This window comes from Sus scrofa, chromosome 14 (assembly GCF_054392235.1).
Source record: "Sus scrofa isolate SSC_HxYL_T2T_F1_AM1 chromosome 14, Sscrofa_HxYL_maternal_Yorkshire_Landrace_v2.0, whole genome shotgun sequence".
In the NCBI taxonomy this organism is placed as follows: Eukaryota; Metazoa; Chordata; class Mammalia; order Artiodactyla; family Suidae; genus Sus; species Sus scrofa.
Window position 1 is genome coordinate 76,874,631 of NC_139396.1, and position 25,194 is coordinate 76,899,824.

The 25,194-nt window shown below is 39.3% G+C and overlaps 1 protein-coding gene across 1 annotated transcript in view; it reads left to right on the top strand.

The window, feature by feature from the left end:
• The window catches only part of HEATR1 (HEAT repeat containing 1), a 48,636-nt gene that overhangs the window by 10,398 nt on the left and 13,044 nt on the right, over positions 1 to 25,194 (top strand). The window contains exons 12-31 of the mRNA XM_021073757.2: positions 752 to 859; positions 3,441 to 3,536; positions 3,978 to 4,066; positions 4,841 to 5,052; positions 5,377 to 5,498; positions 6,059 to 6,250; positions 8,326 to 8,509; positions 8,655 to 8,791; positions 9,543 to 9,735; positions 14,607 to 14,776; positions 15,485 to 15,643; positions 16,937 to 17,179; positions 17,431 to 17,562; positions 18,701 to 18,804; positions 18,973 to 19,116; positions 20,048 to 20,166; positions 20,259 to 20,380; positions 21,854 to 21,982; positions 24,009 to 24,239; positions 24,951 to 25,077. Coding sequence (XP_020929416.2) covers positions 752 to 859; positions 3,441 to 3,536; positions 3,978 to 4,066; positions 4,841 to 5,052; positions 5,377 to 5,498; positions 6,059 to 6,250; positions 8,326 to 8,509; positions 8,655 to 8,791; positions 9,543 to 9,735; positions 14,607 to 14,776; positions 15,485 to 15,643; positions 16,937 to 17,179; positions 17,431 to 17,562; positions 18,701 to 18,804; positions 18,973 to 19,116; positions 20,048 to 20,166; positions 20,259 to 20,380; positions 21,854 to 21,982; positions 24,009 to 24,239; positions 24,951 to 25,077 — 3,013 coding nt within the window. The remainder of the gene's footprint in view (positions 1 to 751; positions 860 to 3,440; positions 3,537 to 3,977; positions 4,067 to 4,840; positions 5,053 to 5,376; positions 5,499 to 6,058; positions 6,251 to 8,325; positions 8,510 to 8,654; positions 8,792 to 9,542; positions 9,736 to 14,606; positions 14,777 to 15,484; positions 15,644 to 16,936; positions 17,180 to 17,430; positions 17,563 to 18,700; positions 18,805 to 18,972; positions 19,117 to 20,047; positions 20,167 to 20,258; positions 20,381 to 21,853; positions 21,983 to 24,008; positions 24,240 to 24,950; positions 25,078 to 25,194) is intronic.

Below are 25,194 nucleotides of genomic sequence, written 5' to 3' on the forward strand. Positions count from 1 at the left end.
ACATTATCCTCCATCAAGTTCCATCACAAGTAGATATAGTTCCCTGTGCTATACAGCAGGATCTCATTGCTTACCTACTCCAAATGCAATAGTTTGCATCCAGTTTTTTTATTTGTATTTCCATTAGGTGTGAATATAGTGATTTTTCTTAGGTGCTTTTCACCTTGGAATCAGATATACATAAAGAATACAAATTTACTTCATAGATTTACTTGCTTATTTATTTTTGTCTTTTTAGGGCTGCGTCTGCGACGTATGGAGGTTCCCAGGCTAGGGGTCGGAGCTGCAGCTGCTGGCACAGCCACAGCAATGCCAGATCCGAGCCGTGTCTGCGACCTACACCACAGCTCATGGCAGCACCGGATCCTTAACCCACTGAGTGAGGCCAGGGATCAAACCCGCAACCTTATGGTTCCTAGTCAGATTTGTTTTTGCTGTGCCACAACGGGAACTCCTTACTTCACTAATTTAAATCTGCATGTAGACAAAAGTATACATTAAATCACATTAAAAATACAATTTTTTTTTTATCTGTTGTAACTCATACTACAGTTACAATTTTTTTTATTTGTTTTTTATCTGAGGCAAAGATTTTCCTTTACTTTGATTTACTTTTTTGCTTCTAATACTAGATAGTTGTTATTAAATATGTTGAAAAACTAGTGGTGATTTTCTCTGGTTTTTCTTCTTGACCATAAGCTGCTCAGATTTAGTGGTGATAACATTTGTTTATTGTAATGAATCCCTGTAGTTTTTAGCAGATTCTGATACTTCCTTGATGCTCAGTCTGAATCATCCACTTGCTCCTGTAAGACTTCTGGCTGTTAATCATCTGAGAAATATCATGGAAACATCAAAGGTTCGTGTCAAATAGCTTTCATTAGTGATGTTTTTATCCTTAAGATGAACAGTGTTAATTCTAGAAAAAAAAAACCTTGAAGTTACTATCTAGAATCAGTATTGTTTAATTACAGAGATAAGCCTAATAACACATATGAGAGTACATTGGGCAAAGACTTGGGACCATATGTCAGAAGCTTTATATACCCTAATAAGAACTGTTTATGCAGATGTTTACTTTAGAGTTAGTTGAGAGTTTTTCAAGCTGGAGTTTATAGGTTAACATACAGAGGTTCACCTGAGAGTTTTTTAGTTTTGCAATTTGAATTTGATAATCTCAAGTTTAACATGAGTGTACTTGGGGACATCTCAATGATAACTTTTGGAACCCAGTTCATGGTTTCAGTACCTGCCAGACAGATCTGTGTTTAAAATTTTGGTTCCTCCAACTAATAAGTATAGAAGCTGACTTAATTTGTAAATAAAGCCTTTGTACCCAAAATGGTATTTTACAGATTTTGCAGTCATTCAAATAGAGCAGTATTTTCTGAACTTTAATGTTTTGCTATGTTAGCTTACCACTGATACTGTTTTCTTAAAATTTTTCTTTAGCTGCTTTTAAATGGGCTCATTATTATTTGTCTAGCCCTTCTTAAGTCTGAATTGTGGTTGACTGACAATTAATTATATGAGTTTCAAGTATATACATAGTATTTCAGTGTTTTCAGGTATACTTCATACACAGTTATTACATAATGTTGACTCTGTCTCCTGTGCTGTACACTGTATCCTTGTAACTTATTTAATTTATATCTAGTAGTTTATACTTCTTAATCCCCTTCACTTATTTTACATAGACTTTAAATCATGAGTTTGAAACGCTAATTGTATGTACATTTTACTGTAGTTACTACAATTAGGAATATTCATCTGTATAATATCTAGAATCATCTCATGTACTATTACCATTTGCATATTTGGACAATTTCTGGAGTAGAGAAAAGTGGTAGCCGAGTTTAGTTCTCCGTAGCATGTAGTATGAGCACACTGAATGCTGAAACTTGTGTCATGGCAATTAAAACCTAGATTTTAGTTTTTTTAATATATATTTTTTTAAATATTTAAAAAACATTTTTGTTTTATTCTTTTGTAGTTTTAAAGAGTCACTTAGTTTTTAAAATGTTTGGTGTACTCAAAATACTGCTTTATTTGATTCATTTCTGATCTGGTATGAATCCTGTCTCTGAAAAATTGCTAATAGGTTTGTCTTGATTTCTTTGATAATTAAACTCAGTGAATACTGTTTTTTGTTGTAATGAGAAGATTTCAGTGTGTAGAATTAAAAAGGGGTCCCTGGAATCTCCTAATAGTCTTGAAGCCATTCTCATCGTTCCTTCTTTTAATCATGTCCTTCCCCTGCCTCCTTCCTCCTCTGAATTTGCTAAGTTTTTTTAGTGAAGGACAATGATATGTTCAGTTTACAGGCTAAGCATTGTAATTGCAATTGTCTTTCTTTGTATGCTTAGATTTTCTTTTCCCTTCTCCATCAAGGATAGGACATAAGGATTTCTAGAATTCATATTCTATAATTTCAGATTGGGCTACTCTCGTTGGTTTTTGAGGAAAATTTTGGCGTTTGATACATGAACCTTTGACTTTAGATTTGTAAATTCTCGGGATTTTACTTTTTGTCTCCCGACCTTCTGACCTATATATGTATTTTTGTAGCATTTACTACCCCCCAGCCCCACCACCACCTGCAGGTAGAGATACATTCAATTTGGTTAGCAGTTTTTATTTTTCTTTTATTGTGCAGATTTTATGCTTTATATTCTTTTTGTTACTTAAAAATAGGAACTGTTTTTGGCAGACTGTGTACTGTCATCATTGCATATCATCAACCTTGTTAAAAACCTGGAAAATTAATAGCTAACTTTTAACAGTGCTTTCTGTGTCTAAGGCACTGTTTTAAGCACTGGCATGTACTATTTAATCTTTAATAACCTTTTGAGATAGGTACTATTGTTAGCCTTATTTTATAGATGAGAATAGTGGCATTAGAAAAGTTAAGTAACTTGCTCCAGGTCGCACTGCTAAAGTGGTAGAGCTCAGATTTAAACCTAGATGTTCTGGTCCTTTTTAGTCTGTGCACTCCCAGTATCTAGGTTCTCATTTTAACAAGATAAATTCCTTACTGCAAAAAAATTTGGATTATACATGTTTTATTATATTTTCATTGGAAACTGGGAAAAGTTTGTATTGAATAATTGTTCATCTAAAAAGGCCCTATAGGAGTTGTCTTGTGGCTCAACAGTTTAAAGATCTTGAGCTGTCACTGCTGTGGCTCGAGTTCAGTCCCTGGCCCGGGAAGTTCCACATGCTGTAGCTATGGCCACCCGCCCCACCCCCAAAAGACCCTTTAGAGATTACCTAGTTTAATGCAAGTGCATTATTTTTGAGTTTGTTTCCAGGGCAGCGGAGCCCATGTTCCTTTACTGGAATTATGGAATACTCTTTGCAAAACCATGCTTCCTTTCTAAAGTAAAGTCTCAAGTGGTTTTAGCAACAACTAATTAATATTTTTTTTTTCTATTGCTCAGGAGAATATTGATGAGTCTTTCATAAAAGAAGCTGTTTTAACCCGATTAGGTGATGATAGTTTAGATGTTGTTTTGTCAGCTCTACATGCTTTTGAGGTGAGTAAGTTTGTTGTTCATTGAAATACATGTTTTCTTTGTAAATAATTTTCTTACCCTCCTCACATGAGTCTCTGCTCTAGGTGAGAATATATTAGAAATGATTCTTTCATTGGAAATTTGTTCTCTTGAGAGCACAGACTTCAGTCTAGTTGGGAAACCTTATGGGATTAATTAGCTTGCACAATTTTATTTATTTTGAAGTGCCTTTAAAAATGAAAAGTGCTTTGTGAATTTTTGTTAACAGTAAATACCTAGAGATTATGGGAAATTGGCTTACGAATGCCACTCTTGAGAAATTGCTCTTATAAAACTTTTAAAGTATGCTAGGATTCTTGGGAGGTAAATTCTTTGTAATTCACAATTTTTTGATGTTTGTTTAGCAAGCACCATATTTGAAGTAAGTTAAAAATTTACTTACGGGTTATTTTTTCTCTCTAGATTTTCAAACAGCACTTTAGTTCAGAAGTGACAGTTTCAAATCTTCTGAATCTCTTTCGAAGAGCAGAACTTTCAAATAATAGGGAATGGTATGTATTTATTTCTCCTTATACAAATAAGTTGATGAAATTCTTACGTCAAGGTCACTTTTATTTGGGTTTATATGGATTCATTATACTCTTCTCTGTGTTTGAAATTTTTCTCAATACAGTGGAAAAAGTATACAATGTATGATGTAATACTGAGATCGGGAGGTAGGATGGGAAAGAGCTTTGATTTTTTATTTTGTACAATTCTCTATGTTTAATCATTTTTTATAAGGATAATATATTACTTTAAAAACAAGTACAAATCTATTAATTAAAAAATAAGCTCAGAGGCACACATACCTTCTGTAGTATTTGATGAGTTTTGTTACTTCATTTTTGGCACCTCAACTTTTTGTGTGGAAAAATGACCAAGCTCCTTAGAGGATAAGAGCTTGTCTTACAGGTTTTTATATCCTGTTTAATTCTTAGCACATAGTATGTGTTCAGATAATATTTTTTGAACTTATGAGTGAATGTCTGATTTCTAGTGGAATTGAGACATGTAGTGTGATGTATGTTTTATATTATAGTTGTTAGCCTAATGCCATCTCAAAAAAAAAAAAAAAAGATTTGACAGACTTAGTTTAAAATTTTGTGCCAACTAACTCAGTCATTAGCATGGATTTTAAGTGATGTCTTGGTGTTTCTGAATAATGTGTTTGACAAAGAGACCAGGATAATGTCAGTTGAGCTGGAAAAAATGCAATGATGATTTTTCGCTCAACTAAAATCTCTGACGTGTCTTTCAACCAGGTATGCTTACGTATCTTTTAGGTTCAAGATACTTGAGGTAGCAACAGACGTATTAATTAAAGAAGAGATATTGAGTGAAAATGACCAGTTGTCAAGTCAGGTGGTGGTGCATCTGCTGCCATTTATGGTCATTGACAATGATGATATGGAATCCGCTGAGATGAAAATGGCTGTATATTTATCAAAATCAGGAATTTGCTCTCTACACCCTATATTAAGAGGCTGGAAAGAAGGTAAGAAATTTAGTTGGTTTTTAGAAAAGGTAAACAGGTGACACTGTAGAATAAAATATCTACAATTAAAAATTGTCTGTTATTTGAAATTGCTGTTGCATGCCAGGAAAATTTATTTAAAATTTTTGCTAAGATGAAAAATATATGATGAAAAGGAAGCTGACCCACTGGTGAATTCAGAATTCCATGAAAGGAAAAATAAGTAAACCTTGTAGGAAAATTGTAAAACTTTTGCCTGAATTCCTTACTCTGCATTATCTTAGGTAAGTGTTGGTGACATAAAGGGCCTTTTGATGTTTAAGTCATTTTTTTTTTTTTAAACAGCTCTTGAAAATGTGATTAAAAGCACCAAGCCAGGAGAACTCATTGGTGTAGCAAATCAGAAGATGATTGAGCTGCTGGCTGGCAATATAAATTCAGGGGGTTCCTCCTCAATGTTAAAGATGGTGGGTACGCTGTTGAGATCCACTGCCTGGGATCTCACTTTTATTGGCTTCTCAGTGTTTGCTTTACCAGATTCTTTCCTTTTAGAAAAATAACTTTTCTATTCTTAAATACTTTGTTTTAAAAATGAATAGTGTTATTTAGATGGCAGATTGTTTGAAATCCTTAACATTTTCTATAATTTATTTCTTTATGGTTGTATACTGGACCAGTAGGAATATAATGTATATTTTTTAACCTTTTTTCCTCTCATAAAATATTAAAATCATATTTTTTGTTAAAAATAACAAATATAATCTAAGAGGGGAAAATTTTCTTTTGCCTTAGCCTTTTAAAGGCTTGAAAACATCCATTTGGCAAGTGCAGTTACATTCGTTATAATTTCTGAAATTATTTATTTTTATAATTTCTCAGAAATCAGTGCTTACTCCTTTTTTAAGGCTCTGTTTATCATATCTCACTCTAAACATGAAACACATGATACCGAGATAAGCAGAGTTAGTGAAAATTGTTTTTATGCAAACCAAGAGCTACCAGTAATGGAGCATGTTTATTTTTCAAGGTGGATGATTTGATAAGCGTTGCAGAAAAGGAGTCCTTTAGCCTGAAGCAGAAACTGACTTTTCACATAATCGTGGCTGTGCTTGTCTCTTGCTGTTCATCTTTAAAAGAGACTCACTTTCCTTTTGCGACAAGAGTCTTCAGTTTGTTGCAGAAAAAAATAAAGAAGCTTGAAAGTGTCATTACTACACTGGTAAGGAGTGCAGAGTCTCTGAGAAGTGAATATTGATCCGGCCTGTTCCTCACAGTGGAACCGAAAATCAGAGGCTGAGATGCTGAGTCTCTGGTTACCAGGGATAAAATGCCAGGCAGGCATGGGTAGGAGTAGATGGGGATCAGGTGCTCTCTTCCTTCTGCAGGAAAGTTCACTGAATCATGGAATTTCGGGTTTGTGAGTTTTGTGAATGATGATTGACTCTCCCCTGTATCATCTTTATCAGGTCATTATCCAAGCTATACTTAAATTACTCTAAACTACTCTAGTGATGGGGAATTCACTAGCTGTTAGTGCTTGAATAAAATATTGTTTCATTCTGTTGTTTAGTAGAGTAGGTCTTTTTAAAATTATTTTAATAGTACATTAGATTTGGACTTTGCTGGCCTGCTATTGTCTTTAAGAGTCTTGCTAGGGAACACATTTCAGTTGTTGATATTTTTACCTAATATCATGTAATATCTATAACCTTGAGGTTATAGATGGTTTCTTTTATTATCTGCTATTTAATATTGTCTGTCTCTCTTTTTTTTTTTTTGGTCTTTTTAGGGCTGCACCTGCAGCATTTGGAGGTTCCCAGGCAAGGGGTCTAAGCAGAGCTGTAGCCACTGGCCTACACCACAGCCATAGCAATGCTAGATCTGAGCTGCATCTGTGACCTACACCACAGCTCACAGCAATGCTGGATGCTTAACCCACTGATCAAGGCCGGGGATTGAACCCGCAACCTCGTGGTTTCTAGTCAGATTCGTTTCCACTGTGCCACGATGGGAATTCCTTTTTTGTCTTTTTTTTGGAGGGGGGCTTCATTTTTATTTTGTTCTCCAAACTTCAGAGGGTTCCTTGACATAGGAGTTGCTCAGCAAATCACATCTTTTTCACATTCAGTTGTTCACTCAGGATTCTATAAGTTCTGGATTTAGCCATAAATGGTAACAACTAAATTTTTGTAAAATTTAAAAGAGTGAATCTTCATGTTTAAAAAGTAGCCCTAATGGGCCCTTCTTAACTTATATTTCTTTGTGTCTCTTTGAAAGTGTGATGACCTGAACTATATTTGTTCTCAGTGTTAAAGTGTGGACAAATTGAGTGTTTTATAAATATGTATAGATAACAGGTGGCTTTATATTTGATCCCATTCTATGAGTCAGGAGCATCTTTCCTGCTCTAAATAGCACACTGAGCTGGTGAAATCCCGCTCCAGAGACATGACCTTAAAAATCCAGCCTTGGGTTATTTTATTCTGCCCTCACCTGTACAGAATCTTGTTTGCTGTTTTCCCACACCATTTCTAATGCTTCCTTTGGGCATTTGTAGTGTAACTTCTAAGCACTGTAACAATTTTGCTTCTTGCTTAGAATCATCTGCAAGATTGGGGCTTTTACCTTCTTCAGATCAGTAGAAGAGTGAAATGAGAAAAGTCCCTTTAAAGGATCCCTTGTAGATACAACTCATCATTTTTCTGTTAGAAACATGCCTAGTTATTCCTGCCTTTTATTTGATAAAAGATAGTTTCTGTGAATAACATTTGTTTTTTGGTATAGTGTTTTATGAAAACGTAGATAAAATGAAGCCATGGTTAATTTGTGTATTTTCTTGTGAATAGTGATGGTTAGACCTCTTTAAAAAATATATCACCAAAACTATTAATCCTCAGGAGTTCCCACTGTGGCACAGCAGAAACGAATCCAACTAGTATTTGTGAGGATATGGGTTCTATCCCTGGCCTCACTTAGTGGGTCAGGGCTCCAGCATTGCCGTGAGTTTTGCTGTAGGTCACAGACATGGCTCAGATCCCTTGTTGCTTTGGCTGTGGTGTGGGCCAGCAGCTGTAGCTCCAGTTCTACCCCTAGCCTGGGAACTTTCATATGCTGAGGGTGCGACTCTAAAAGGCAAAAAACAAAGAAAACCCCAAAGCTATTAATCCTCTCCCCACTCAGATACACGTATTTTTTGCATATTACCCAGATGTTTATCTCTTACTGTCCACCTCTATAACCCATGTTCAGAACCTCTTTAAATTTGTGCTATTTTTGCTTCCTTTAACATTTCAGGACATCCCCTCGGAATGGCATTTTGAGCTGATGATGGACAGAGGGACACCGTTGGAGCTGTGGACACATTACATAGAACAGCTAAAAACTGTCCAGAGGCTTGCCGTGGAGGACTCAGTTTTACTCGTGTTTGCACTGAAAAACTTTATTCACGCACTGAAGGCTCCTAAATCTTTTCCTAAAGGTAGGACCAGCTGGGAATCTTCTGCAGGTGATACTGTGGAAAACTGAATGATTGACCCCTGCCTGTTCTCTGTCTTGACTGGGAGCTCCTAGCAGTGTGTTTACACAGGTGTGTGCCCTGTATCTCCCCGCCGCCCGCCCCGTAGGTGACAGGTGGTGGAATCCTGAGCAGCTGCAGCAAGACAGCCGAGACTACCTGCGCTTGCTCCTCGGGCTCTTTGAGCTGATCCTCAGCAGTGCTGATGCTGTACATTTTCGGGTTCTGATGAAGCTTTTTATAAAGGTACCAGGCTCATGTTTTTCAGGCCCACTCTTCCCTTTAAGAAGATATAGGTTATTTTAGTTAATGACATTTTTTTCATGAAAATGAAAGAGTTTTTTAAACAGTTAAGAGTGTGTGATAATGAACATGGGGCCTGTAAGGCAATACTGAGTCCTGATACCCACCCATCGGTCACACAGAGATTGACATTGCCTCCTGCCCACTTACTGAGCAGGTGGTAGGCCTGTTCACATGTTTAATAATCAGAATGGCCCAGTCTGGCTGATGAGAAACTGAGGTTCAGAGAGGTGATTTAGGATAATCAAGGGTCACTCAATGAGGAGATTTTGTCACTGCACCATGACTACCATGTTGCCAGGCCCAGCGGTCAGTTCTTTGCCCCTTCAACAACATTTGACACCATTGACGTTGCTTACTCCATCTCTAAAATACTTGGTGAGGCTTCCCCAACATCACTCTTGTCTTGGTTTTCTGCTTGGTGACCTCATCCTCCCCAATTGTTGTTAAGCGTGGTTGAGTGCAACATTGCAGTGAGTCCCCTGATTACCACTGATGATCCGTCCTCTGAACTCTTGTACATCCTTTCCTGTTAATTAAAATACCAAGCAGAGGATAATTTTAAGTGACTAGACAATGCAAAACATTGCAGTATGTTATTTGTATGTTATGCTAGTGGAAAGAGGATTTGGAACCAACCTATTTGAATAAAATTAAACTTTACTGTCTTATTTTTTTTTTTTTTTTAATTTAGGTACATCTAGAAGATGTTTTCCATTTATTCAAGTTCTTTTCTGTTTTGTGGACCTATGGGTCCAGCCTTTCAAATCCACTTAACTGCAGTGTGACAACAGTGCTGCAGACCCAAGCTCTTTATGTGGGCTGTGCAATGCTCTCTTCGCAGAAGGCTCAGTATAAACACCAGCTGGCATCCACATCTTCTCCAGGTACCCAAGTAGCGTTGTCCCTTCTGTCATGATTGGCTGGTAATGCTTTCTCTATGTGTAGTGGATGAAGGTTGTACTTTGGAGAATTTCTTTGTGTAGTTTTTATTAGTATGGAGTGTACACTCTCTCTGTCTTTGTGTGTGTATTTCTATATATATAGATTGTTTCTGGTTATTTCTGAGCATTACTTTTAAGTTCTAAATTCAATTGTAAAATCTCACCAAAACAAATAATAAAAATGGCAGGTGAGAAGTTCCCATTGTGGCCCAGCTGGATAAGAACCCAACATAGTCTCTGTAAGGATGTGGGTTCCATCTCTATCCTTAATTAAGGAACTGGCATTGCCACAAACCGTGGCCTAGGTCACCCATGCAGCTCGGATCTGGCATTGCTGGGATTGCAGTGAAGGCCTCAGCTGCAGCTCCAATTTGACCCCTAGCCCGGGAACTTCCATATGCTGCAGGTGCTGCTGTGAAAAGAAAAAAATACAAAAATTTAAAAATTAAAATGGCAGCAGATCCTTAACCCACTAAGCCAGGCTAGGGATCAAACCCGAATTGGTTGTCAGGCTCTTAAGCTTCTGAGCCACAATGGGAATTCCTCAGTTATTTGTTTTTTGAATAATAACAAGGCTCTCTTGGGAAGCCAGACCATCATAAAACAATTCAGTATTCAACTGATGAATTATAAAAATCAGTCTCCATTCAAGCAACCCCTCCTGGATTTATCTCTTTTATCAAATGTAAAGTCATTTTCAGGTTGGGTGCTCACTAATGAAACATCCAAAAATAAAATTTATGGGTTTTTTTTTTAAGTGAAATTGTAAGTTTTGGAAAAGATGAAAAATTTCATGAAGTCAGTGAATGTGATAATGAAAAATAGATTGATTTACAAAGCTGTTGACAAATGAGAGGTTCTGGCAGACTTAGACTCTATAGTGATTAAAAATGAAAAAGCTGATGAGAATGATCATTTAAGTATCAGAGGAATAAGAGTGGCCCATGGGAAATTTGAAGATGCTTTTAAGTGTTTTATTCTAAAATCTCTCCTTATAAATGTTCTGTGAAAATAAAGTGAATGATCATACTTTTTTCCCAAAACAATTTCTCAATGTTTATCTTGTATTAGTTCCTTAAAAGAGCGTGTAATTACAGTTGTTACCAAAATTTTGTTTTATATGAGATAGATATACAATTTCAAGTTTTACTTATGAAATAAAATCCCATGAATTTTCTACTACTTACTGTAAATTGCAGTCCCTGTTTCAGGTGGATTTACTTTTAAAAGAAAGTTTTTAAGTTTTTTTGATGAGAACTTCCTGGGCATTCTTTAAACTTTTTCAATAGATACATTGTAAGCATCTTTATATTAATAAATATAGAATTTTATCTTTTCTTAAATGTCTGCAGAGTATTTCATTGTATGGAGATAGATACCATAATTTTTTTTTTTTTTTTTTTTGTCTTTTTAGGGCTGCACCTGCAGCAGATGGAAATTCCCAGGCTAGGGTTCTAATTGAAGCTACAGCTACCAGCCTACGCTAAAGCCACAGCAACACCAGATCTGAGCCACGTCTGAGACCTATACCACAGGTCACTGCAACGCCAGATCCCTAGCCACTGAGCGAGGCCAGGGATCAAACTCACATCCTCATGGGTACTAGTTGGGTTCGTTAACCACTGAGCCACAACGGGAACTCTGAGATACCCAAATTTTTTAAGGTTGTGTGTGCTCTACTGCTAAACTTGAGGTTGTTTTCAAAAGAGTCGTAACTAGTTTGATTTTCTAATTCAGCATGACATATCTAACCTTTGGCATCAAAGGCAGTGGCTTCTGAGGAAGATATGTCTCTTTGTCTGCAAATAGCAGTGCCAAAGGCCCTATCTTTTCTTCTGGTTTGCACAAGACAGGTTGCCTTCCTACCCCTGCTGCCTTGCCTTCTGTCACTTCCCCCTCTTCTTAAAGTACTTCTGCACTTATGCTGCCTGGACATGTCACAGTACCCTCTGAAAACAGAGATGTGCTCTGTTCTACCTGGAAGCTCAAGGACTATATGCTAGGGTCCCCAGGGCTTCAAGTAGAGGGCCACTTGTTTGTCAGTCTTGTCCCAGGAGCTTTCCACTGCAAGTCTCTAGTGAGCCTCTAGCCATACCTCCTGAGGAGCCTAGGGAGTGTTGGCTGGTATTAGTTTTCATGTGTTTACAAAACTATCATTGCTATTCAAAAGAAAAGGGCTTTGCAATATTATAGCGTAATATATGAGTTTTTGTTAGTGGCTGGGAAATCTAGCCGCCATTTATTACTTTCTCTGCAAATACATATTTCAGCTCAGGCTTGCATGTAGCAGATCTTAGCTAAATGAATAAGCATTTACCATTTGTAAGCTGGATGCTGCTCTTGGTTTGTTATCACTGCTGTTGGTTTGTTATCACTGTAGTAAGTTTATTGACATGTTTAAAAGCAAAACCTGCCATTGTGGCTCAGCAGGTTAACAACCCAACTACCCAACGATTATCCATGAGAATGTGGGTTCGATCTCTGGCCACTCTCAGTGGGTTAAGGATCCAGCATCGCCACAAGCTGCAGCCTAGGTCACAGATGCAACTCAGATCTGGCGTTGCAGTGGCTGTGGCATAGGCTGGCAGCTGCAGCTCCCATTCAGCCCCTAGCCTGGGAACTTCCATATGCCATGGGTGTGGCCCTAAAAAGACCAAAAAAAAAAGCAAAACGCAAGTATTTTTTTTTTCAACTTTTGTGTAGAATCAGCTGTTTTACATAATAAAAGTAGTTGCAAGGATAAAGTCACATAAGAGTTTTTTTAAATGGAGGGACATTCCTAAAAGCTGATTGCCGAAATAATGTAGTTTTGACTTACCTTGGGTTCTAATACCTTACTTGAACATAGTAACCATAGTAGTTAGATTTTGAATTTTTTTTGAATTTGGACTTTTCTGGAAGCTCTGCCCCACTAGGAATTTTTTTTAGCAAACAGGTATCTTAGCCTGAAGCTGCCCTTTAGGCGAATTCAACTTTTCCTGTGCATTTTTTGCTGTATTTTATAAATGAATGTTTTGGAGACTAGGAAGGATTTCTAGCTTTCATATGACCTTCTTGGAAAGGTATGAAAACTTGTCATACTCTTTCTTAACATTCCAGAAGTGATAAATGTGTTGAATGGATCATTGCTAGCAAGGTAAAAAAAATCAGCCAAATTTACCTCGGTAAATACATGGAATAAAGCTTAAATAACTAATTACCATAAAAGGAATTTGGATGTCTCTTTATCCTGTCTTTTCAAAAAACCCTGAGTCAGTTGATTTCACAGATACCAGGTCCTTGAAGATGGTTATTTCAATGTTGATGAACTGGGCAGGGCATAGAACAAAGGAGAGCTTTGGATAGTTATACAGACATCCTAAATAAAATATCTGCTGCATTGTTTTACAAAATAAATATTTCCCTAGGTGGAGTTACTTCCAACAACACAACATTGATTCAAAATAAGGAATTCTGTTATATAACTGTTCATATCATTGTTAAAGAAGAAAACCCATATAATTATGTCCAAAGATCTGAGAAGGCATGATAACTCAGTAATTATTCCTAATCAAGTGACAGCAAAGTAGGGGTAACATGAAAATACTTCTCAAATCAAAAGCTAGGATTTGTGCGCATGATTGGGGAAAGAAAAGCACTCTGTTAAATTTATCACTTTTATTGAGCATGCTTATAGAAGTACTAGTTGGCAGAAATAGGTAAGATTCAAATTCTGATGCAATGTAAGAATGATAAAGCTGACATCCCAGATCTGTGACGTTCTTAAGGGGATTATTAAACAGGACGTCTGGCTAGGCATTTGGAAACATTTGGCTCCAGCCTCATTCTTTAGACAAAAATTTCACCTGAACTTAAGATTTCGCATTAAAAATACTTAGCTCTAATGTTGGAAGAAAACATGGAGTACATATGCTCTCTCTCTAAGTATAGAAGTGTAGATACTTTTTAAATTGATTTAAAGTGGAGAAGGCCTTTCTAAGCCACGTATAAAACTGGAAGAAAAATTCTTATATAATGCTATAAAATTTCCACATCAAAAAGAAAGTGGAGTTCCCATTGTGGCTCAGTGGTAGCGAACCTGGCTGGTATCCATGAAGACATGGGTTTGATCCCTGGCCTTGCTCAGTGGGCTAAGGATCGGGCATTGCTGTGAGCTGTGGTGTAGGTCACAGACGTGGCTTGGATCCCATGTTGCTGTGGCTGTGGCATAGGCCAGCGGCTACAGCTCTGATTTGATCCCTACCTGGAAACCTCCTTATGCCATGGGTGCAGCCCTAAAAAGACAAAAAAAGAACAAAAGAAAGTGAAAACAAATAGCAGTTGAGGGCAGAATATCTGCAAAGCATGATGCGCAAATGGATTATTTCCTCTGCACCCTCATGCAAGGATGTATGTGCAGGGTGCTTGTTGCAGCAGTTTTAATGCCAACAGACTAGCAACAATCCGAACTTTTACCCGTAAGGTGCTGGTTTTAGAAAATATAAGGAAAATACAATGAAGTATTTGTGTACAGTTTTAAAAGAATAAGTGTTTCTTAAAATGGGAAACACTTGTGATATACATTGAAATGATATAGCAATTGGTGGGCAAGGTATGTATTCCATGGCCTCATTTGTGTTTTTCCAAAAGAATACACCAGTGTATGTCTAACACTTCTCTAGAATAGTAAACAAAGAATTGAACAGTGGTCTTTGGAGAGGGAACTCGAATTGGGAGGAAAACTTTTCATCATGTACCCTTTGGTGCTATTTAAACATTTTGTATTATTTCCATTTTTTAAATTGTTACTCACACATTTTTCCCATTGGTTTTAGTGGTGACTTCTCTGCTCATTAATCTGGGAAGCCCCATAAAAGAAGTACGGCGGGCTGCCATTCACTGTCTCCAGGCCCTCAGCGGAGTGGCGTCCCAGTTCCATCTGGTGATAGATCACTTGGGTCCTAAAGCAGAGGAGATCACTTCAGATGCCACCTATGTGGTGCAGGTAAACCCTTCAGCAGAGAAGGCTGTGCATGTGCCTGCGTGGTCGCTCCAACAGTTCTCTCCTTTCTTGACATTCTGCTTTGTAGGGATTTTGATGGACTAAGGCATTGAATTTAGAACTTTTTTATGTCCATATGTGCACATCTTTCTCCCCCCATTTAAAAAAGATCGCAACACCATGTTTCATTTCTGTCTTTTTTTGTTGTTGTTGTTGTTGTTGTTGTTGCTATTTCTTGGGCCGCTCCCGCGGCATATGGAGGTTCCCAGGCTAGGGGTCCAATCGGAGCTGTAGCCACCGGCCTACGCCTGAGCCACAGCAACGCGGGATCCGAGCCGCGTCTGCAACCTACACCACAGCTCACGGCAACGCTGGATCGTTAACCCACGGAGCAAGGGCAGGGACCGAACCCGCAACCTCATGGTTCCTAGTCGGATTCGTTAACCACTGCGCCACGACGGGAACTCCCTATGTTTCATTTCTGCAGTCTTTTCACCAGCTGAAAGGCCAGTGTGTACCTGTGGTAGGTAGTAAGCTACCTGATGGGTGGTGATAGCCTCTTCTCTTAGGATTTTCAAGGGTTTCAAGGAGAAATGAAGACTTGTGAGCAATATCATATCGTTTGGGAAAGAATCTTCCATAAGTACTATGTGTAACCTTTTTTTTTTTTTTTTTTTTTTTTTAAATCTGGTTTTCTTTTTTGTGTCCTAGGATTTAGCTACTTTATTTGAGGAACTGCAGAGAGAAAAGAAACTGAAATCTCATCAAAAGTTGTCTGAAACTTTGAAAAACCTACTTTATTGTGTATATAGTTGCCCATCTTATATTGCAAAAGATTTGATGAAAGTACTTCGGGACGTCAGCAGTGAGGTATGTGCTGTTTAAGTGGACTGGACATTCTGGGTGCTGTTACTACGGATTGTTGTAACCGCTCAGTGTGAGCCAGACCTTGTGAGAGTGACGGAGAGACGTGTGTACACCCAGAGGTGAACATCTTAACTAACGTGGGAGGGGGAAGAGTTGAGGTGGGGAAAAGTTGAGGATTCAAAAAGCAAATATTAGTGAGTTTTTTGTCATTTTAAAATTGTTTGCTCCCCCATCTAACCATTGTCTTGATTTTAAATGAATTTAAACATCACCTGGGGAAAAACACTGATGATGCCCTGCTGAAAAATGTTGGTTTGTGTTTATTCATCCAGTGAAAATCCTCCACAAAATAATATGTTTGGACACAAAAGTCTGTGTACATTCCCAAATCATTTACTCATTTTTAAAATGTATGTGGCTACACATTTGGGCGGGGGGGTGGGCACAGGGAGCCAAAGATTTCATTATGTTGTCAAGGAGTCGTGATACAAGAGGAAGAGGTTGTGAATCCCTTGTTTGTGCGTGCTGATAAGCAGAGAAAAACACCTCATCCTCGTGTTTGCAGTGGACTTGACCATTCTTGCACTACGGAGTGCAACTTGGAGAAGTGAAAGAGGGATGAAATAGAGTAGAAGCCATTTAATTATATTGTCCTGGTGGGAGTGCACAGATGGCCTTTATCAGCTCTGTGTCATCCCAGGTACAGTTTAAACTGGGAATCAACAATTCTGCTCTGTAAAGGACAAAGTAGTAAATATCTTAAGTTCTGTGCAGCCAATTCAGCTCTGCCATTCTCTTGAGAAAGCAGCCTCAGACCATATGTAAACAAGTAAGTGTGCCTGTGTGTCAGTAAACCAAATTTACAAAAACAGATGGTCCCTGGGATTTAGCCTGCAGGCTGCATTTTGCTGGCTCCTGGTTTAATTATTAAAGACTTCACATACATAATTTGAATTCACATAAATTATACCCAGTTGGAAACAGCCCAAATCTTGAGTTTGTTTGTACTTTTGTTTTCAGAAAGTCTTGGGATGCTCACAGATTATTTCTCCTGTCATTCACTAAAGGATTTAGAGCTTTTGCCAGTTACCAGACAGAACTGTCAGAGAGACCTGAGTGCCTTAGTTGGATTAATAGCTGTCCTTGTCTGATGTCTAAGAGATCATTATAATTGGGTTTTTTTTCTTCCTGACTAAGCTGCCAGGCTTGCACCATATCTTTAGATGTCTCGGTACAGCAAGCAAAAACTTGTATCAGTATGAATAACTATTTACTGATAAATTTTCCAAACTTTAGATGGTGCTTTCTCAGCTGCTGCCTATGATGGAACAACTATTAGAAAAGATCCAGAAGGAGCCCATAGCTATCCTGAAAGATGAGGTCATTGCTCTGCATCTCACTCTGGGAAAATATAATGAACATTCAGCTTCCCTTTTACACAAGGATCCAAAGAGTCTAGATGTGTTTATAAAAGCCGTGCACACAACGAAGGAAATTTACACAGGAATGCCAACCACTCAGATTACAGCTCTCGAAAAGGTCAGTGATTTCTTTCAGAAGCTAAAGCATCTTCAAGCTTTTGGAAATCTGTAATGTTTTACTTGGAGAAGATAAAGTGGACTGGCCATGTTTTAAAGGACTATGATATATTTGACCCGTTTTGTAAACTGAATGACATATGTGAGTCCTTTAAACTGGCACAATGGGAGAGCAGTCTCACACTAAGAATAAGATCATTTTTGGATTTCAAGTTTGTTCATTGATCTCAAATGCCTTTTTCCTGCCTCTAGATTACGAAGCCATTCTTTGCAGCTATATCAGATGAAAAGGTTCAGCAGAAGCTTTTGTGCATGTTGTTTGATTTACTGGTGAACTGTAAAAATTCATGCTGTGCTCAGACTGTTAGCAGTGTTTTTAAAGGGGTAAGTTGCAGGCTTTGTTGCTTGTTTGTTTGTTTGTTTATTTATTTATTTATTTATTTGCTTTTTAGGGCCGCTCTCACAGCATATGGAAGTTTTTAGGCTAGAGGTCAAAACAGAGCTGCAGCTGCCGGCCTATATCACAGCCACAGCAGTGCAGGATCCAAGCTGAGTCTGCGACCTGCACCACAGCTCACGACAGTGCCGGATCCCTGACCCACTGAGTGAGGCCAGGGATCCAATCCACATCTTCATGGATTCTAGTTAGATTTGTTTCCACTGCTGCACAACAGGAACTCCCTTTGTCACTTGTTTATTAATGTTTCTTCTTGCCCATGTAACACCATGTTTAAGCATCCTCCATTTTATGATTCCTCTAGGAAGTCACACATTCCCATTAGGCAGACTCATGGAAAAATAGGTCAGAGTTATGTGTCTTCACTATTTTTCCTGTACGAAGTAGTTATAGTTTTGAATAGATCCCTGTGTGTTAGTTTGGACCTTTCTCATACTGGGGAGGATCTATCTCTTATGCAAGGAACAGGAATGGATGGTGACTTGATGTCCAGCTGGGTAGCAGACTATTCTACTTAATCTACACAATCGATTAATGACACACAGAATAGAATTGAGAACTGCTCATTGTTTTATGTGTATTGAAACCTACCTGTAGTTCAGAATAACCACTTAGTTACTCTGTGTTTTGCTTTGTTGTACTTCTTAGGAAAACACCTTCACAGAAATAGATGATAGTATAGTAAAATTCCGCTTGTCCAGATTCTGCAGCTCTCACAATGTTACATAATATACCTGGATTTCTAAATCAAGTGGAACAAACTAAGTCACAGAGCAGTGTGTATAATGTGCTCCTGTGTGTGTGTGTGTGTGTGTGTGTGTGTGTGTGTGCGTGCGTGCGCGCGTATAATCTTCATAGAGCTGTTGGTTTATGGAACATTTCCCAAAGAAAACATAAGAAATTATCAGTGGGATTTGCCTTTAGGCTTGGGTTGGGCTCTAGAGTCTTAAGGAAACATAAAAGTGGGCAGAAATGTTTTCATTATATCTCTTTAGTCAGCGTTGACTGCTCTATAATTTTATCCCATGGAACTCTGTCTTCACCCATTCTTCCTTTGTGTTTCAGATTTCTGTTAACGCTGAGCAAATCAGAATAGAACTGGAGCCACCAGATAAAACCAAGTCCTTAGGCACGATTCAGCAAACACGAAGGCAGAAAATGCAGCAGAAGTAAGAGCCTCCTGTGTGGTGAAAACATTGTTGTCCTTTGGGTTTGAATGTGGTGGAGCTGTTGTGATTTTTTGATACCGTCACGTTGGCATAATCAGGTATACAGCAGTCTTTACTTAGCATTGGTAGTGTTTGCTTTTCTAACTTTTTGTCTGGTCTGTTTCTCAGAAAATCACAAGATCTAGAATCTGTTCAGGAAGTTGGAGTTTCTTACTGGCAAAGAGTAACCCTCATCCTAGAATTACTGCAGCACAAAAAGAAACTCAGAAGTCCTCAGATATTGATACCGACTCTTTTTAACCTGCTGTCAAGGTAATGACACTTGCCCTTGATCTGTAAGATTCTAGTTCTTGCCCATCTTATTTAACATTCTCTTTTCACATTCTCTCCTTGCTTATTAGCTGGTCTGTAAAATAAAGCAAATTGAATACTGTAATTGAAAAATGTAAAGAATGGTTATAGAAGCCCATTGCCAAGGGCCCAAAACTACACTTCATCCTGATTTCATAGAACTGAAACATTCTCCCCTTACAGTCTGCTTTCCTTCTTCTCTTTCAATACCATGTCCTGGGCCATCATTCCTTGTACTTAAGGCATTATATTTTGTGCATTATTAGATAGGAATAGTTTTTTGTTTTTTGTGGGTTTTTTTTTTTTTTTTTTTTTTTGTCTTTTTTTTGTCTTTTGTTGTTATTGTTGTTGCTATTTCTTGGGCCGCTCCCGCGGCATATGGAGGTTCCCAGGCTAGGGGTCCAATCGGAGCTGTAGCTACCGGCCTACGCCAGAGCCACAGCAACGCAGGATCCGAGCCGCATCTGCAACCTACACCACAGCTCACAGCAACGCCGGATCGTTAACCCACTGAGCAAGGGCAGGGACCGAACCCGCAACCTCATGGTTCCTAGTCGGATTCGTTAACCACTGCGCCACGACGGGAACTCCTAGATAGGAATAGTTTTATGCATTGAATTGTGGATGTGTGCTCTCATCTGAAAAGAAAGTAGGTTGTCCTTTTAGAAGATGCAAAATAGGTTGATGGAAAGGGTAATAGAAAGGATAAGTAATTCAACATTACCATCTATCTACATTAGAAGAATCAGAGTTAGAAATCTTGCGTTGTGTTTGTAGAGTGGATGCTTAATATTAATATTTTACTGAGTGTCCTAGACAGTGGTCTTTAATGCAACATTGAGATCGTACAACTCTTTCACTTCTCATCATTTCTCTTCTGGGGATCCCAAAGGTGTTTAGAGCCTTTGCCACCGGAGCAGGGAAGTATGGAATACACCAAACAGTTAATTCTTAGTTGTTTGCTTAACATCTGCCAGAAGCTCTCTCCAGATGGCAGCAAGATACCAAAAGGTACGCGCTTTGCTGGAAGCGAAGGGGCAGGCTTATCTACTTTGAGCATGAAGGCACCTACCACTAGGGATTCTTCATTTCTCACCCTGCAGATATTCTTGATGAGGAGAAGTTTAACGTGGAGCTGATAGTCCAGTGCATCCGAGTTTCCGAGATGCCTCAGACCCATCACCATGCCCTTTTACTTTTGGGTACTGTTGCTGGAATATTTCCTGTGAGTGTTCATGTTTTAATTCTTCCATGGAAATGCATAGGCGTACACTTAGTTGAATTCAGTTGAATCCAATTGATTTTTAGATCTTACAGGCCTGGTGGCCCTCTCAGCCTGTGAACTGGTTGATTCTAAGCTTTGGTGCCCCTTTTTGTAAAGTGGAGAATAATAGTAACCTTCTTTATAGGATTGTTGGGAGAAGGTGATGCCTGGTGCAGTGTAACAATCCAGTAAGTGGCACAGTATTAGTGTCATTTGAAAAAAAATCCTTTGATCCTCAGATAATCCTCACACAGCTTTCAACCAGTGACTTAAGAACATTAATTTCATTATCAGCTACCTCAGTTGAAGAAATTGTGTTCCTTATAGAAACACATCATTTAAAGATGTTGAAAGAGAGTGAAATGATTTTCACGTAGGGGATTTAGGTCAGAGGTTCTTCAGCCTTAATCTACTAAAATCGCATGTAGGTTTACTGTGTGTGGGATTTGTTTTTCTCCTTGGAATGGAGTCAGTAGCTCTCAAAGGGGTTGATAATCCAGAAACAATTCAGGGTCATTGATATTTTTCTTTTGTTTTTACTGAAATAGAGATCGTAGGCCATGAAATCCACCCATGTAGAGTGTATACTCAGTGGTTTGAGTATATTTCCAGTTGTACACACATCATCACCATCTTGTGCTTCCAGAACATTTTCATCAACCCCAGGAAGGCGCCCTGAATCCATTAGCCTTCCCTTCTCATTCCCTTTACCACCAGCCCCCCGGTAACCACGAGTCTGCTTTCTCTAATCTGGATATTGCCCATAAGTGGAATCATATAATAATGTGGCTTTTTCTGTGTCTCACTTTTTGCATTTTGAGTAGTGTTTTCAAGGGTTATCAGTTTTGAAGCTTGAATCAATATTCCATTTTTGGCTGAATAATGTACCATTGTATATACATACCACATTTATTTACCTGTTCATTAATTGATGGACATTTCAGTTGTCTCCATTTTTTTGGCTGTCATCAGTTATGCTGCTGTGAACCTTTGTATGGGAGGTTTTGTGTGAACATTTTTTTCAGTATTTTCAATAGGAGTGAAATTGCTGGGTCATATGTTACCTTTAACTTTCTGAGATGCTGTCAGACTATTTTCAAAGTGTCTGCACTGTTTTGTACCCTCCCATCGGTGTCTGAGGGTTCTCATTTCTCTACTCTCTCACCGTTGTTACTACCTGTCTTTTTTATTATGGTCATTCGTAGTGGGTATGAAGTCCTGTCTTCTGACTTGGATTTTGCATTTCCCTAATAACTGGTGTTGATCATCTTTTCATGTGCTTGTTGACCGTTTATTTATTTTTGGAGAAAGGTCATTGCAAATCCTTTGCCCATTTTTAATTTGAGTTATTTCTTTTTATTGCTGAATGATACTGAATCACTAATAGGTGATGTGCTTAAAATGGAAAATATTGAAAAATGTGTTTTCTTTCAGGATAAAGTTCTACACAATATCATGTCTATTTTTACATTTATGGGAGCCAATGTGATGCGTCTAGATGACACCTACAGTTTTCAGGTTATTAGCAAGACAGTGAAAATGGTTATTCCAGCACTTATTCAGGTAATCTGTCTTTCTACCATCATTGGTGTTTGTTTGTTCATTTGCTTTTTTTAGGGCTGCGCCCACGGTATATGTATGGAAGTTCCCAGGCTAGAGTTCGAATTGGAGCTGCAACTGCTGGCCTACACCACAGCCACAGCAACGTGGGATCTGAGGCATGTCTACAACCTTCACCATAGCTCGTGGCAATGCCGGATCATTTTTTTAATTTTTAAGATTTTGCAGGATTTCCTGCTGTGGCGCAACAGGATCAGCGGCATTTCTGTGGAGGCAGGATGCAGGTTTGATCCCCGGCTGGCACAGTGGGTTCAAGATCAAGCATTGCCACAGCTGCAGTATAAGTTGTAATTGTGGCTCAGATCTGATCCCTGACCTTGGAGCTCCATGTGCCGAGGAGCAGCCAAAAAAGGAAAAAAAAAAAAAAAAAAAAGACTTCACGTAGCATGAAATTCCGGTAATGGTAAATAAGTGACATTAAAATCCTTTCTGATGCTCAGCTACTTGTGCCTTTTAAATTTTAGGGTGGTGAAGCTACAAAGTAATCTTGGAAATAATGTCTTTTCCAAAATTTTATGAACATACCCAGCAGTTCTGCCCCGTACCACAAGGGTATATGCATACAAGTGCCTTAACGTTCCTCTGAGAAACTGAGGACGTTGAGTCAGTTTGTTAAGACCCTCACGTAGGTCAACAAAGATAGAAGTTTTAGAGCTATGACCGCAATGGTGTTAAGTAGTTCAGCCAACATTTACCAAGCGTTCTCCAAGCTCAGTACGCAAAGAGATGAGTGAGACATGTCTCTGTCAGACTCGTCTCAAGAACAGAGCGAAGAATTTGCACTAAAGAGTAGCCTTGGAGATGAACAAGTGTGGTTATCCACTTGGTTTTTTGCTTACCTCCACTGTTGTTATTGTCTTTTCTTGCATTATTGACCATTTCACAGGCGGTCAGTTGACCACACCCAGCACCTTCTCCTTTAAATCTTGATGTAAGGAGAGTTCCCGATGTGGCGCAGCAGAAATGAATCCAACTAGGAACCATGAGGTTGTGGGTTCGATCCCTGGCCTCACTCAGTGGGTTAAGGATCTGGCATTGCTGTGAGCTGTGGTATGGGTCGCAGACGCAGCTTGGATCACGCGTTGCTGTGGCTCTGGTGTAGGCCAGCAGCTATAGCTCCGATTAGACCCCTAGCCTGGGAAACTCCATATGCTGCAGGAATGGCCTTAGAAAAGGCCAAAAAAAAAAAATCTTGGGTAAGGTTGGTGTTCTCTGTGCCCAATAAGTTAGCCAGTACAGGACATGCATACAAAAAGGAGATAAGGATATGCATTAACATGAGAGATGCCGAAGAGCAGAAATAGGGAATGTCCATGTGAGCCCAGATGTCCACCAAGTTTCCTAACAAGTGGATGTTGAACTGGTGTAGGGAGGATAGGATCTGCTCCCTGGAGCGGCAGGCGGTCGCCCCTGGCCGTGTGCACAGTGCGTGTGAGGGATGCCAAGGCTGAGGCCAAGGCAGGAGCAAGTAGGGAGGGCCTTGTTTGTGCAAGTGTTTATTTCTTCCTTCTTTCTTTCCCTCAGCAACTATCTTTTGAGCACCAATACCAGAGTAAAATGGTTTGGACTTTATTCTGAAAGCAGCAGGGAGCTGTTATACCCTTCTCAAGGCAGAGCCCAAATCCTGCTTGACTTTTGTGGGACGGCCCAGGAGCACACTTGCTCTCAGTGTACAACCATGGCACCTGTCGTTTAGTGCCTCCTGTTGTCTTTTCACATGTGCGTTGACTTGTAGAGGTGACATGTCTCCTTTGGGGCAGGGCTCGTGTCCTCCACGTTGCATCCCCTCAGGCCCCGTGGTGCCCAGGCCGTAAGCCACAGTCGTGGAGGACTCACTGATTGGTCTTTGATTATCAAAATTCCCTTGACAGCTTTTGGGGGCCCATCTGAAGGCTTTTCATGTCTCCTTAATGCTTGTCCTTGGAGGGTTATTAGCATCTGCTCACTGGTCCTACTTGCTGTCCTGCAGTCGGACAGAGGTGACTCTGTAGAAGTCACGAGAAACGTGGAGGACGTCGTGGTCAAAATCATTCACGTGTTTGTGGATGCACTGCCGCATGTTCCCGAGCACAGGCGCCTGCCCATCCTTGCTCAGCTCGTGGATACACTGGGTGCAGAACGCTTCCTCTGGGTTCTCCTCGTCCTGCTCTTTGAACAGTACGTCACTAAGACAGTGCTGGCGGCTGCCTACGGAGAAAAGGTCAGAACATAGCGAAAGGCAACACGAAAGAAAACGGGTGATGTTTTACAAGGGTTTTGCGTTACTTTCCACTTCAGATGTGGGGCTTTGTGTGCATGAGCTGACAGCGCCTGCTCAGAACTTCTTTTAAGGACATTTTTGGCATTCTGTGCAGCTGCTTTCAGAGCCGGAGCCCCTCTGAATACCCTCTGAAACAACAGGACTTCACCTGAGGGTGACCTGACACGAGGCTGTAGTCCGGCTGAGTGGGTCTGTTTTAAGCCCAGCAGAGTACGGCTGGGCAGTAATGAAACTGTGTCACATTCAAGGGGAAGAGAGGAGGGTCGATGTCATTGAAGTCAGGGAGATGCAGGTGACTCTTTTGAAGAGGGTAGAACTTACAGGTCTAGGGCTGCCTTTAAATGGCTTCTTAGAAATGGGACATAGGAACAGATCTAGAACCTACTCAAAGTAAAGCTGTATATGTCCAGTTCTATTGGGATCACACATCATAATGCATTTGTTCCTAGAGTTATACCTTATAACCCTCATAAATTGATTTTTTTATGTAAGGAGCTCAGTAACTGATTCCTCTGGCCGTACACACGACCACAAAGAATGGTATGGAGTGACTCTGTGCTAAGAACTATTTTTAAAATGTTTCCTTTATTTATACTTAGAAGTAACAAACATTTGAGAGATATAGTTCATTACCTATTTCTCTTTACATAGGATGCCATTTTAGAGGCAGACACTGAATTTTGGATTTCAGTCTGTTGTGAATTCAGTGTACAGCATCAGATACAAAGCTTGATGAATATCCTCGAGTACTTACTAAAGCTGCCGGAGGAGAAAGAAGGTGGGTATAAATCACATGTTAGGGAAGTATCACGTAATCTGGAAGCTTCGGAGAAGCAGAAGATGCAGCTCACCCTCAGGACCATAGCATGTCTTGAGGATTTTTTTGTTTTTTAGA